The 13,404-nt window shown below is 41.8% G+C and overlaps 1 protein-coding gene across 4 annotated transcripts in view; it reads right to left on the bottom strand.

The window, feature by feature from the left end:
• JAKMIP3 (Janus kinase and microtubule interacting protein 3) overlaps nt 1-13,404 on the bottom strand; it is a 79,106-nt gene that overhangs the window by 15,440 nt on the left and 50,262 nt on the right. For all 4 annotated transcript variants that reach the window (XM_075027010.1, XM_075027009.1, XM_075027011.1 and 1 more), the window contains 6 exons: nt 6,214-6,429; nt 4,464-4,583; nt 3,864-4,010; nt 2,869-3,000; nt 2,319-2,354; nt 873-932 (listed from right to left, as the gene is read on the bottom strand). In XM_075027010.1, the coding sequence (XP_074883111.1) occupies nt 873-932; nt 2,319-2,354; nt 2,869-3,000; nt 3,864-4,010; nt 4,464-4,583; nt 6,214-6,429 (711 nt within the window). The remainder of the gene's footprint in view (nt 1-872; nt 933-2,318; nt 2,355-2,868; nt 3,001-3,863; nt 4,011-4,463; nt 4,584-6,213; nt 6,430-13,404) is intronic.

Here is a 13,404-nt window from a genome sequence, read left to right as displayed (position 1 = left end):
CACTCAAAGCTGCTTTCTGTTTAAAAAATGATGGTAGTGGTGGTAAAGAAAGATTTACTGTTAAATGCTTGAAAGCCAAAGACTATATTTCAAATACAGTTCTAAAGTATTTTTAATTGTTGATTTACAAAAAACATTTCTAGATTTTGGCTTTTTGTTTTAATTTGCAGTGGATAACTTTCGAAGGAGACAATACATAACTCTCTTTCAAAGGCCTGGTTGCCATTTGCAGGACAACAGGAGTTAAGGGGTTATCTCACATCGACCTCAATTCGTTATTTATAGATCCATCAGCTCCAGTGCCACCTTAATTCTTCATATGTAGAATGCAGCTTGCTCTCAGGTCCCTGACATTGTACCTTACAATGTCAATACAGTGTTAATATTTATATTAACATCTTGCCAAGTATTCATCAACTAACATTTTCTTTTTCCCTGAGCTCTAACCGTTGCTTCTTGTAACCAGCAATTTTTGCATGTTACTAAACTCCATAATGAATTATTTACAACCTACATATGTTTTCAGGAAGTGCCATTAAAAGACCATTTTAAGATGTGTTAATTCATAAAATCTGTCTCATCTTAAGACAATCACGTACCACTGAAGTCCCACAGGATTGCTGCGGGGAAACGCAGAGCATGCAAATGCTCATAATGTGCAATGCAAATGGTTCCCCTATCCCTACCAGATCTGGTCTGAATATCCCAATACAGTCTACGAATGTCCTTGAACTACGTGACCCAAATTTAAGATTAGGACCTGTTTGCAGACCCTTGAGGAGAACATTCCCGCGCGTGGCTCCAAGGCCTTTGGAGCACCCCAGGAAGCCAGCATGCCCATCAGCATGTCATGATACAGGGTTTTTTTTTACCTTAGGAATTCTTGTCATTTTTTTCCTTTGCTTCCTATACCTTAACAGCTTATCACGTTCCTGAAAGAATCAGATACATGTTAGCTGTTTTCAGAAAGCTGTTCTTTAAATTAACTATGTCAGTACTAGGAGTCATTGGGTGATCAAGAAATAGTAATGTCAATGCTGGCCACTGCCTCAAACTGAAATAACCATGCTTTCATCAGACAAATGTTAGTTTTACTCCAACATCTTCCAAGTTTGCCATACACAAGTAGCAATTGCTCTGTGTATTCATGAATATCAAAGCAGCAAAAGAAAGCTGATTATAACCAATGCAACACACTGGCAGTTCAGGCCTCACTTCAGAGCTGCTCCGTCAGCAAGCAGATGTGTTCAAGGCCGTGCTATGGCTCTTCTCTGGTAGATGGGCTCTCTGTCCAGGGCTGAGGAGCAAAGGCCAACTCCTGCCCTTGGCTTGTTGGAGCCACGGCTGTTACTGCCCTGCACACATGTAACAGCCCAACTACACAAAATTCAGGAACTGTTTGAACTCAGCACTTTCAGTCTCAGCTGACTTCTCTAAGGATCTTCAGGTTCCCAGTACCTCTGAAAAAAAGGTTTGAGCATTTACTGCTGCCAGTAAATTTTTCTGTTCAGTGGAAATTATGACACTCTTCATAGAATTGTGTCAATTTTTTATAGTACTGAAACAAATTTCTTTATTCTGGATTGCAAATACAGGCAAAGTCCAGGATTGCAGAGGGTAAAGTTCTAAAGGGAAAACCCCTATAAGCTTTCATTTTAACCATTTGGTAAAAGGATGCAATAACATTGTGGGACATGGATAATGTGCCACTACCATCAGCCCAATGGCAAATCCTAACATAAGCAGCAGTGACAGAAGAAAATCAAATACTTGTTTTGCTTGGCAACACAAGCTTTGCTGCACATTTGGCAATGAAGAACAAAACGGTACACATTTTATCAATACATATTAGCGGCTTAACTTCACAAAATCTTTACTGATAATAACAAAGGGATGAGTTGAGCAAGGGCAGTGACTGAGAACATGCCAGTATGGGTGAGACAAAGCTAGTGGCTATCCGACTCGAAAAAAAAATGCAATTCCAACGTGGCAGAGCTGTCCCGGAGATGGGGGATGCTCGCTATTGGCCATCAGGACAGGGTGACCACGCTGACTTTTGCCTCTGAGGTCATCCTAGTGGTGGAACAAAAAGCTTTCCTCTCTCACCAGAGCTTTCTTCTCCACTATTGGTACATTTTTCTCTGGTGAACAACTTCTGCTGATATGGCCTTTGACAACATCTACACTGAGCAAAATACTGCGTTAGCTTGCTGCCTTAATGGAGATGTAAGCGATAATAACTTTTATTATAACATGCATGCTTGTCATGAACAGCAATTTAAAGCATACAAAGATAAGGATGAAGCTGTCATTCTTACCATGACACTCTTCACATAGCCAGCAGTTTCCAGGGTCTAATGAAAAAGAATGAAATAATGTGAGTGTACAGAGTTAAAAAAACCCCCACCAACAAAAAAAGAAGATATTTCCTTGAGGAGTATTATGATTTCAGTATTTCCTGTTTCCAAAGACTGAGAACATGTTAATAAAGAGGCAAAAACCCAAACACAACGTTGCAGAACACCCCCCTTGTACACAGTAATCTTTAGCCCTGATGCTGTGTCCAGCTAAAGGAGTTCTAACATTTTCTCTTGCAGGGGCAGGATCTGGCCATCAGCATATCTACTGGACATGCTGCAATGGTTCTGTCATGCAAGTGCAATGTAGATTGGAAGGATTTTTCCAAGTACTATACCACAGATAACTTATATTCAGTTCACTTACTAGTAATAATAGAAATGCCTACCATGTCCCACTGATGCAAGCTATGCCCATTAGTTTACAGAACCCAACCACCCCTTGCTTAGGCTTCCTGTTCTGCTATGGCCTCAGTCAACCCCACATAACAGCAGCAGTATTACATCTTACCTTGGAGAGTTCATCAATGATATTTTGCTGTTCAATAACTTGGAGTCTCAGGAAATCAACTTCTCTTTCTTCCTGGCTGTGGTCAAGGTCATTTAAAGAGCTCGGTCTCCTTATTGTTCCCGCTCTTTGCCTCTACAAGAAACCCACACGGCAGAAGAGGAAGTGATTAGAAGGCTTTGCCAAAGGACAGTACACAAGCCTTCCTTTTACAGCTAACGATGCATCTAATCTAATGGCTGTTCTGGCAGCTATCCTGCTTCGCTTTTGCTGAGCGTTACATCTAGAGTGCAAACACGCTGGGTGTTCCTGTTCCGCAGACTGCTGCGTGAAGCTCATGGTCACCAGAGAGGACAGTGGGCATGGGGGGCCTTCGCACCAAAGATGGGGGCTAGCAGCAGCTCAGCAGCACCTGCTCTTTAGTTCTGCCAAGAACTGTGTGGTTTTCTCCTGCAGGAGAAGGAATTCAGAGAGCTGAAAACAATGTCACTTCTCTCTGGGTTGCTCTCATTCATTTTGATCTGCAGCAGTCCCAGAGCTGCAGGACCCACGGGGATGACCTCGGCCCTGCTACATTCATGCAATGCTACGGCTACTTGCTACCAGCTATTGCCCACTAACAATATTAAATTGAATAAAAAAAGGGAAGAGTCGTAAGTGCAGCTTTCCTAGTGATTACAAGGTGATTCTGGTACAAAAGTCCAAAGTGAGGTGGGGTGACTTGTGCTCACATTACTAAGTAGCCAGTGACTGAACAATCTCCTGATCAAAATGTGCAAAGCTCACATGCTCTCTTTTCTTCAAAACTATTTGTTTTTAAAGTTAAAACAAAACAGGTTCTAGCCACAAACCACTCAGTGGTGCACCGCAGAACATCTCAGCAAGCACTGGAAAGGGGAAAGTTTCCTATTAAACTTGCAAGTTTGGGACAATGCCTGACTTCATCAGCCCCGTGAGCACTAAATTACATGTTCTCTCTAGAGCATACAGAGACTTACCATTGCTATATTTTCTTGTGTTACAAATTTTAATTTATTTTCCATTCGACGTAAGGCATGTGACAATTCTTCATTTTTCCTACTAAGGCGTTTATTTTTGTCCAAAATGGGCTTATACTGACTTTCAGCTTCTCTAAGACGTTTTAACTGAAAGATTAAGAGAGAATGAACACCTCTGGAGCTGTTATTCTTCATCAAATATATTAATCATTTTCTTTAACTGTCATACTGTCTGTATTTTCTCCTAATGCAAAGCAGAATTGATCAAAACCTCTTGGTATTTTCCATGGGAAACAGATTGTTCCTCCTTCATGAGGTATTCAACCTGTGCAACAAGTGTACCATGTGGGGAATGTATTTATTTTTAAAAAATAAATAAAAATCATTCCAGCTAATGCCATCTTAAAAATTCATTGTTACCTAAGTGAAGATGAGTGTGATGTGGCATACCACCAAATACAGAGTGTAAGGAGAAGGCAGCTACTCCTGCAATGATTTCCAAATAGCACAGGAGAAAATATCTTGATATTTTGGGGGCAAGGCACAGCCATGGAAGCACGTCCACAAAGAGTCACCGCCATGTTTTGCCGCTGCGCTCACCAGCTCATTTCTCTCCTCCGACAGCAGTGCGTTCCGGTCCTCCAGCTTTCTGATGATGGCACTCAGCTCAGCGATTTTAAGTTGGAAACGCCGGGCATCCTTTTCATCCAACTGCTGTTCCTAAAACAAAGATCAACTGCAAATAACTGTTCATAAGTGTATATGCAATATCAATATTTTTCAAAGCTCAAACTTTTTCTTATCCCAAATCCAAACATTTCAAAACATTATACGGCAGAGTGTATAACCTATGTAACCTAACTGACCACTGAAATGTGCAGGATGAGACCAACAGAAAGTTAGGAGTGAAAATGTAACAAAGTATGCAAATGCAGAAGTATGTATATGCAAATACAAAGTCACAAATGGTAAACTTGGAACTAGAAAAGAAAATATAAAAAATTAAGGCAACGTTTCCAATGTATGCCACTGTTGAACTGAGTGCTTCAGACACATCACCCACTCTGAGGACTTTGTTATAATAAAATGATATTAAAAATACTGAAGTACAAATGGGGAAAATCCATGCAATTATACCATTGCATAAGCTCTTCTTCCATAAAGCTGTGGCCCTTATTGGGTTCTAAAGGGTCACTTGTAAAGCCAAAGGCGTAGCACTTTATCTGAGTGAAAATGCTTAAATCAAATTATAAATGAATAGAAATATAGGTAGACGTGTTCTTGTTCAGAATCAGAGAGAAGTTACATCTATTTACAAGTGTGACAGACTTTTTCCCCTTCTCTAGGACTTGTTCTGATGTTTGGCAGAAGTAGAGTACAAATCGAAACAAGCAAATTAGTGTCCATAGTGCTGGTGGCACTTTTGGGAGGTCTAGGGTTCCTCATTCAACAGGTGCAGGAGAGGCTTGGGACAAAGAATAAAATAGATTGGTTTGCTCATGTATAAGTATTTACACTTCTACTGAGAAAATTAAGGCTGTTGCAAAAGAAATCTTGATGAGAATCAGCAATGAAGAAAATCTGCATACGTCAGATATATGAGGTCAATTAACTAAGGGGTTTTTAATATTAGCAAATTAAGGCAAAAGCAGAAAGGTGCCATAGTTATATTAAAAAAAGCCATTGTGAAAGAGTGGCTAAAATTTAATGTTCTGGATATTGCGTTGTAGAAAAGAAAAAGGAGAGAATAGGTTAGCAGGTATTTAATTCACTTTCTGGTCCACTGAAAGCGAGAGCACTTAGCAGCACAAAAATCTGACATAGCAGCGGTGTTCTGGGAGGACTGCGGGATTTCCCGCGCTTTCATGCACCGATTACCTTCCCCCATTTCCCTTTGTTAACTGGCCTTGTACATCTGCTCACAAAATCCATTGTTAGCAGTTCCGAAAGCTAGCATACATACATTACTTGGTTAGAAATGCATTTGCATCATTTGTTGGCAAAATTGTGTCAAACTGTCAAACTAAGGCAGGTGGCAGAAGTATGATACAGTGAGGAAAAGGAAGAGAAAAAGAACAGAAAAATTTCACCCTGCTAACAAAACCAAACCAAACAAACCAGAAAACAAAACGACAAAAATGCAAAAGCTCTCCCATAACAGGGTTTGATTTTAAATCTTAAAGGTTTGTCTAACAAATGAGAGCAAGAGATCAGTGCCTCAGGGTTTCCCCTTGCACGGCTATGGGAAAGCTGTTGCTCGAGGGTGCACTCATCAAGATTCTGTCACTTTGTGCCATTTTGTCACTCCGTCTGCTCGTTCGTTTAGGTGAAACCACGTGAAAGTGCTTACGGGGCTTCCTGAATGATCTGAAGCGTCTCCTGCACCACTTGCATAAGGAAGTTCCCGCTTGGGGCTGCTCAGATGCCGATCAGACTCTTTGATCTGGGAAAGTTGTTCATCTAAAGCCTCCTTTTGGAGCTGCAGTCTCTGAGCATGCCCGGCTTGAACCCCTAACTCTCTCTCCAGCACGTAGACTGCTCTGTCTTTAAACTTAATCTCCTCCATCTACAAGGAGAACAGAACACAATCACACAGGCAGGCAGCGGCTTGACAACAACAGACCATCTTATGACCCCAAACGCGGCCAGAGAACAGTTGCACAGAGCTGACACCCTTCAACATAGAAAATACAACAACGCTCCCTTGGAAATAGAACAGCAATGAATATTTGACAGTGAACATACGAACTGAATCATTTAACCAACTCAGGAATATAACTCATCTTCTGGGGGCCACCCAGAATGAAATCTCTCTTTTCAGCAGGAATTTTTTCATTAAAATGATTGGGAAATAACCCATACTCTTAGCACCATTTCAGAATACCTTAAAAAAAATTAAAACCTAATATTCATATCACAATTTGGATTAGTTCACCTAAACATTTTAATGATTTTGCAGCATTTTGCTTGGACATCACCTTTTGAAAATTTGGATTCATGATTTTAAAAGAAAAATATTAAAACCTGAATATCCTTTTAATTTTCAAAATATAGAAGGAATACCAATTTCTTTAATTCTTTTTCCAAAAGTCTCCCATGTGAGCAGTTTGTTTAATTATCCCATTTCCATGAGAGTTTTGCTTATGCATAATGAACATTATGCAAAATCATTAAGTGCTTAAATGACAAATGTCCAGCTAGCTCTAATTCTCTTCTTTCCTATTTGCCTGCACTGTTCTCACTGAGTTCAGAGAGCTGTGCTCATCACCATTGGATTGGGCACGTTGAATTTGCAGGCACTCTAGGAATATTTTCTGGATATTTTTTCCAAATACTAATGTGGAATTAAAGCCTCCCTCTATATGGAGCTGAGCCACATTCACCGGTGTGGAGCGCTGCGCCTAAAGGCGTGCAGGGGCCAGAGAGGTGGCTCACACTGCAGGCTGGGTGAACGTACCATGGCTTATGCCAGGATCAGACCTTTGGAGTCTCTTTAGAGAGTTCAGACAAGGACGGCCTGTGCCCTGCCTAATAACGAAAAATTACTGAGCACAGCCTGAAATCTTCCTCTGTGCCTGCGATGATGTACAACACTGCAGCAGAATCTCAGGCTCTTCCCAGCTGGATTGCATACATATACATTATACATGAATATAAAGTATTAATTGCACTCACACGCCACAGGGCTGCCAAATGTGCTTACAAATAATGATTCTATGGAAAGAAAGAAATCAGATACATTCCCTAAAATGTCTGTTGATCTGGTTTCAGACACCAAACATGCTTAAGATTTTTGGCATAAGTTTTTGAGGCTTTACACATTTAATTTAAATGATCAGTTTTTAAAACGTGGCCTGCTTGAAATCAGAACATTTTGCCTTGTGAGAACTGCGTTTGATACTTTTATCTGACAGCTTTGTCTGTAAACCTGGAAAAAAATGACATTGTGAATTAAAAGATCACTAAAAGCACTTTCTTTCCAATAACTGCAAAAACAGCCCACCCAGGGAAAAAGCAGTTTACACACACCCAGCAACATATCGGGAAATTACTTCCATTAGGTGTGTTCGGGTGGAGGGATTGATTACAGCTTCACAGCTGTGAAGGAGGAGAGGACACAGCAGGTTGGGGCACGATGTCCCTCTGTTGCACAGCGTGGAGGCTGCGTCGGGACCCAGGCCAGAGTGGGCTCACCACCACCCCATCACCATCCCCATGCATGGGCGAAGCTCCGCGGCTCCAGCTCCAGCCATAAGTGAGAGTCAAGGTGCTGCCCGAGGGGGCCGCACTGCCCGGGGCGGTCCTGCTCTTCGGTAGCCACGGGAAGAAAGAACTGAGCTACAAGGCCAGAGAGATCCTGATCCCACATCGTCCCTGGGGGAAGAGCCAGCCTTTGACAAAAGACAACATAGGACAACTCATAAATACCTGCACGGAAACTGTGTTTCAAGGTTATGCAAAATTTAGATTCTTTTGGTAAGATAGAGCAAATTAAATGTACTTCGGGTGCCATTTTATTAAAGGTGCTTTCAATAACTTCCACTAAGGCAATGGTCTACTAACTTTGAATGAAACAAAGAGATGCCCCCTGAGGTCCTTCTGCTAAACACCTAACTAGGTAGAAATCTAAATGGATGTATAGATGAAAAGGTAACACATCATCAAATGATGATTTGTTTAAAATAAGCAGCATATTGGGTAGTTGATCCCAATTTATATGAAAATAAAGACATGTTACAATATAGACAACACTTCAAATTCGGAGGAACAAAGAAACTGGAGAAAACACGAAATGTTTCACAGGATTTCACTACCGGTTTGATTTCCAGAAAAAAACCTAAAGATAATCTTCATAAGCAACAAAGGAAACATCAGTAGTCACATTTCCCCTCATATGATTAAATTCACATTCATGAAATATACATAACAGTTTGATGTTTGCAGCCCATTATTAAAGAGCAATGTTGTAAAAATAGCACAAATTGAAGGAAGCATTTCACTAAAAAATATTATTTAGCACATTTCTTCCTAGCATCAGTAACATTAAGAAAACGTAAAGACAAGAAACAACTTGCAACTCACTGGAAGAGGCACGGGTCCCCAGGCACACACCCCACCAGGCTGTCGCGCAGGCCGGCCTCATTCTGCGGTGGGTGCGGGACCGGTGGGACTCCTCCTCCCCACCCGTGTGTCTGATGGCTTCAGACACCAGCAGCGCTTGGCAAAGGGCGTCAGCGCCTAGAAGCGCAGCATCCAACCACCTGAGAGGATGCCCTGTGCCGTGCCGTGGATACTCCCACTTTAGTTCTAGCAGGCTGCCTAGACTTGGGATGAATATTTATGTGGGAGTGCTAATTAATAACCAGCCCGTGAGCACAGCTGATGCCAATTATGCAAACATAATCCCATGCAAAGTTAAATTTGTTATTCCCTCCTTCTGCTACCCAGTGCGATGCCTATCATGGTCTGACATGCAGCTGGTTTTAAGCTGTGTGATTCTTTTAAAATGTGTCATTTCCGTCACGATTGCAAAATCAACATGTAGGTTCCCAGGTTAGGAAATTTCTCCTTGCGATGTTCCTGAGGCCTTTGCAGCTCTGAAAATTCACAGACACCATCAGGAGCACGGCTGCACGCCCCAGAAATCTGCCTTTGAAGCTACCAGCGCATGGTGGATAAAAGCCAGTCATTCATAAGCAACGGTTTTAAATGCAAACGAGAAGCCCCTGTCCAGCTGGAGCTGTTACATGACAAACGCATCTCCCCACAGGCATGGTGTCAGAGCCAGCAATTAGGACATGTGAGGAGACCTGCCCTGGGCCTTGGCCCTCAGGAGCAGAGGGGACGGAACTGCCAGGCCCCCATCACCCAGGCTGACAACAGAAGGCCCACATGAAAGGAGATGGGGTCACCCTCCGGCATGATCGCCCCCCCGAGAGACAGGGTTCACGTACACAGGCTGGCAGAAGGGGATGTCTGCCCCGCGCACAGTGCTGCTCACGTTCACCTTCCCTCTCCATTTTCCTATTGTTTTCCTTAAGGGTCTCAAAGAAATAAATGCAATTGCCCCTTTGTCCTGGTGATAGATATCACTCACCAGCAACAGGCAGTTAGATTAAGTTAACCACTTTTTCCCCAATACTCTACAAGAGTAATTCAAGCCAGTGTTCTGATATTGCACATTTATATCAACTATTATGACTTATGTTTTACAGATAGCTTGGGGGGTGGTGGTCGCATACCTGCAGAGTGATACGGCTGACTTTTTAATGTTCCTAATTCAAGGTGTTTAAACTCCACTAACATGCTTACACATCTAAGTCAGGCTGTCATACAACGCTGCAGCACCAAATCTGCATCAATCCCCATCACTGCAAAATGATGGGAACACAGTTGATACAATACAGGAGCAAGCTAAGCTTTTGGTTTTTTGACCAAGGAAAGTTCTCCCTATTTCAGTACAGATGAAAACCAAAATGCAAAGTGTAATCACTTCTCACACTACTGTAACATCTTGTTACAATATACGTTACAATCTATATTGCAATAATAAGCTGCACATTGCAAAGTACATGAAGTATTTTTAGAAGAGCAAAATGCTCCTTTCAGCCACTGGTGTCATTCCCACACCCACGCTGTGGCTCCCAGGAACACCCCAACCCATTTTACTGATCCTCTTGGCAGAGTGGGGCCAGAAACTGATGCATCTCCCTTATCATTGAGGGAGGAGATGAAAGCCGAGAGCATTTCATGCTGATGTTGCTGCTAGAGGCATTGCAATGAGCAGCAGGTCAAGAGGATAATTTCTCATTCCAGTTAAGTGGTGATACAAGAGCAAGCCCCCACCAGAAGAGGTGGTCCCATACCATGCCTCTCCCTCCCAAATCCTATGCCAGCGCTAGGTCATATGACAGGAGAAGTTGGGTCATCATATTGGTCCATGGGAAAACTGTTCTTTTTCACTTTCATGGAAATTTTCTGCCAAGGTAGCTCACTGGACTGGCTCACTCTGTGCATCCATGGCCCAGTGCAGGAGAGGTGGGGTGGGCATGGCTGGGTGCTTTGGTAGCCTTGTGTGCTCAGCTTGGCTCCGCTGTGAGGTGAAAATACACTCTCTAGACTCTGAATTTCCTGAATCCCGTAGGTTGCATGGATTTTTTTTTAGAGTCATCATTAGATGACATTAGAAAAAAAACCTGTGGCTATCTCATTGCTTCTTCTGAAGCAGTTAAGCAACCCTTACACACTGGCAGCCACCACCTGCACCTGAAAGCCATTGGGCATAGCCCTAGCACCACTGTCCCGCAGGACAGCAGTAGCTGCGGTTCATCATGCAGAGGTAACTCCCAGGATCACCCAGGAAACTCCTCCTCTCACATCTTCTTCCAGAATTAATCCTCATCAAAAGGTGATCACTGTCTGTAGTGCATGACCATTGTTCCAGTAACCTTGCCAAACTGTCAGACGTGAGGAGACAATGTCATCTGTTTTCAGTTAAACAAGGACACATGTAATATGTATTACCAAAAACTTCATTCTGCAATGTGATTCTGCTACAACTTTGGCCAAAAAAGGATTCAGTTTCAAACTGATTAAATCCCAGTTATACTTAACCAAACAGAAAATGTTTATAAGACAGCCAGTAAATGTAATATGCCCATTTCCAGATAGTTAACATGCTACAGCAACTGTTACACACAGTCACATACTACCCAGGACCTGGTGACATGGCAAACCGCTCTTCTAGCAGAGCAGCCCATGGTGCGGGGCTGATGATCACACCAGGTCCCAATGCTCCCCGGGAACAGGCTCTCGGACCTGAGCACTGCGGCTGCCTCACCAGCAGCTTCACCAGCTGGAACGACTGCCACTGATGGACAGGGCTGGGACCCTTATTAGTACCCTGCAAATCACTATAATTCCACTGAAATCACTGGAACAATGTTGAGAGAGATGCAGTCTTAAGCTGCTAAGCATAGAAAGGTTAAGTGGTGCAGGTAAAATCGTAATTTGCTGCCCCACTCAGGCTATAAATAACCAAAAAATTTCTTTCCTAGGTGACTAAAGGCTTTTGTTTCTGAAAACTGGTTCCTTTTGGAGTGTGAGGTGTGAATTGCAGTACACAGAATTGGTAGTGTTATATGTAAAGCTACTCATGTCAAATTGCTAGATAGTTCTGGATTTATATTAAGATATATTGAAAAAATTACTAATCAGATTAGATTTTTCAATTAATAATAACTTGCAGAGTTCGTAGCAAAAATTCTAACAGAATTAAATAATCATAATAGTATATTTGAAGAGTAAAGTACATTGGATGGGAGAAATAATTGTACATAAAGATTCAAAGATTTTTCCCACACTTGTCCTATTTTGCATTCCCCTCTTTTGCTCTACCTTCAAACATACATCATACTTCCCTCATGCTCAGGATAGTGTAGTTATTCAGTGCCACTGGTAAATGCCATAAAATGAAGTGTGTTGCGTCTCAGACCTACACTGCTGAGAGCAGAAACCTCACACCCAGTGCCAACAGTTTCAAAGTGCTTCCAGATGTACAGGACGCCCAAGCCCAAGCGCCGTGTTAGGTGTGCTGTAGCACAACAATGACGTGGTTACAGCACAGAAGAGAGCAAACTTCTTGTTTAGGACCGTAGAGAGAAACATTTTTAAGAACTGGACTGACAGACACAAAAGGAACAACTCAAAGCTATGAGGTTTATTGACCCTCCAAAATGTAAAAGTAATGTTGTATAGCTTCTAATATACAACAAAATGCTTCAGTAGTCCAGGTTTAGTTGGAATAAATACTGTTGTAAACGAGGTTCAAACCACAAATGATGAAAAACACCCACATTTGCAAGAAGGAATTATTCACCTTGAATAATTTGTCTACCTTTCAGTACAGGATGACTGCTGAGATACCTTTGTGATACCAAATATAGTAATTTTTCACCACAGAAGGGAATAAAAAGGAAAAGATAAACACTAAATCAATCACCAATAAAATTAATATTTAAAAAGTCAGCTTCCTACACTTTTCATCTGATACCATCCTTTAAATCAGACATTTTCACTGATCTACCACTGCCTAACAGAGAAATCTCAGGAAAGCGCCTGTAAACATAGAGGTTCAGTGCGATACTGAAAAGATTGATCTCCTCTTTGTCTGTGGTGTTGCATTACTATAAAGAAGCCATGAAGGTCTCAACATACAATGGTCTTACAAGAGGTATTAGAGCAGGCTATTAAACCTTTCGGTAGTCATCATCAGCTAAAGTTTATCTTAAATTAAAAATAAACACTTTCCAGTCTCTAACAAATCTCATTTCTTTAGTTTTTCTGAATTTTTTTTTAGTCCCCTTATAAACGAGACAGGGGGAAGGGAGGCTGCAGTGGCCATTGCTGTTCAGCACTTCTTTCTGATCAATCTACATTTAAGTAAAATTTAAATGCTCTTTACCGCACAGAAGTTTAGTCCCTATTAAGCAAAATTCAAGGCCAGTTAATCTCAGGGAATTCTCCTGACTGAAGGGCTGTT

This window comes from Buteo buteo, chromosome 4, assembly GCF_964188355.1.
Source record: "Buteo buteo chromosome 4, bButBut1.hap1.1, whole genome shotgun sequence".
NCBI lineage: Eukaryota > Metazoa > Chordata > Aves > Accipitriformes > Accipitridae > Buteo > Buteo buteo.
The sequence above is the reverse complement of the archived record's forward strand: the minus strand, read 5'-3'. Positions and strand labels throughout refer to the sequence as shown.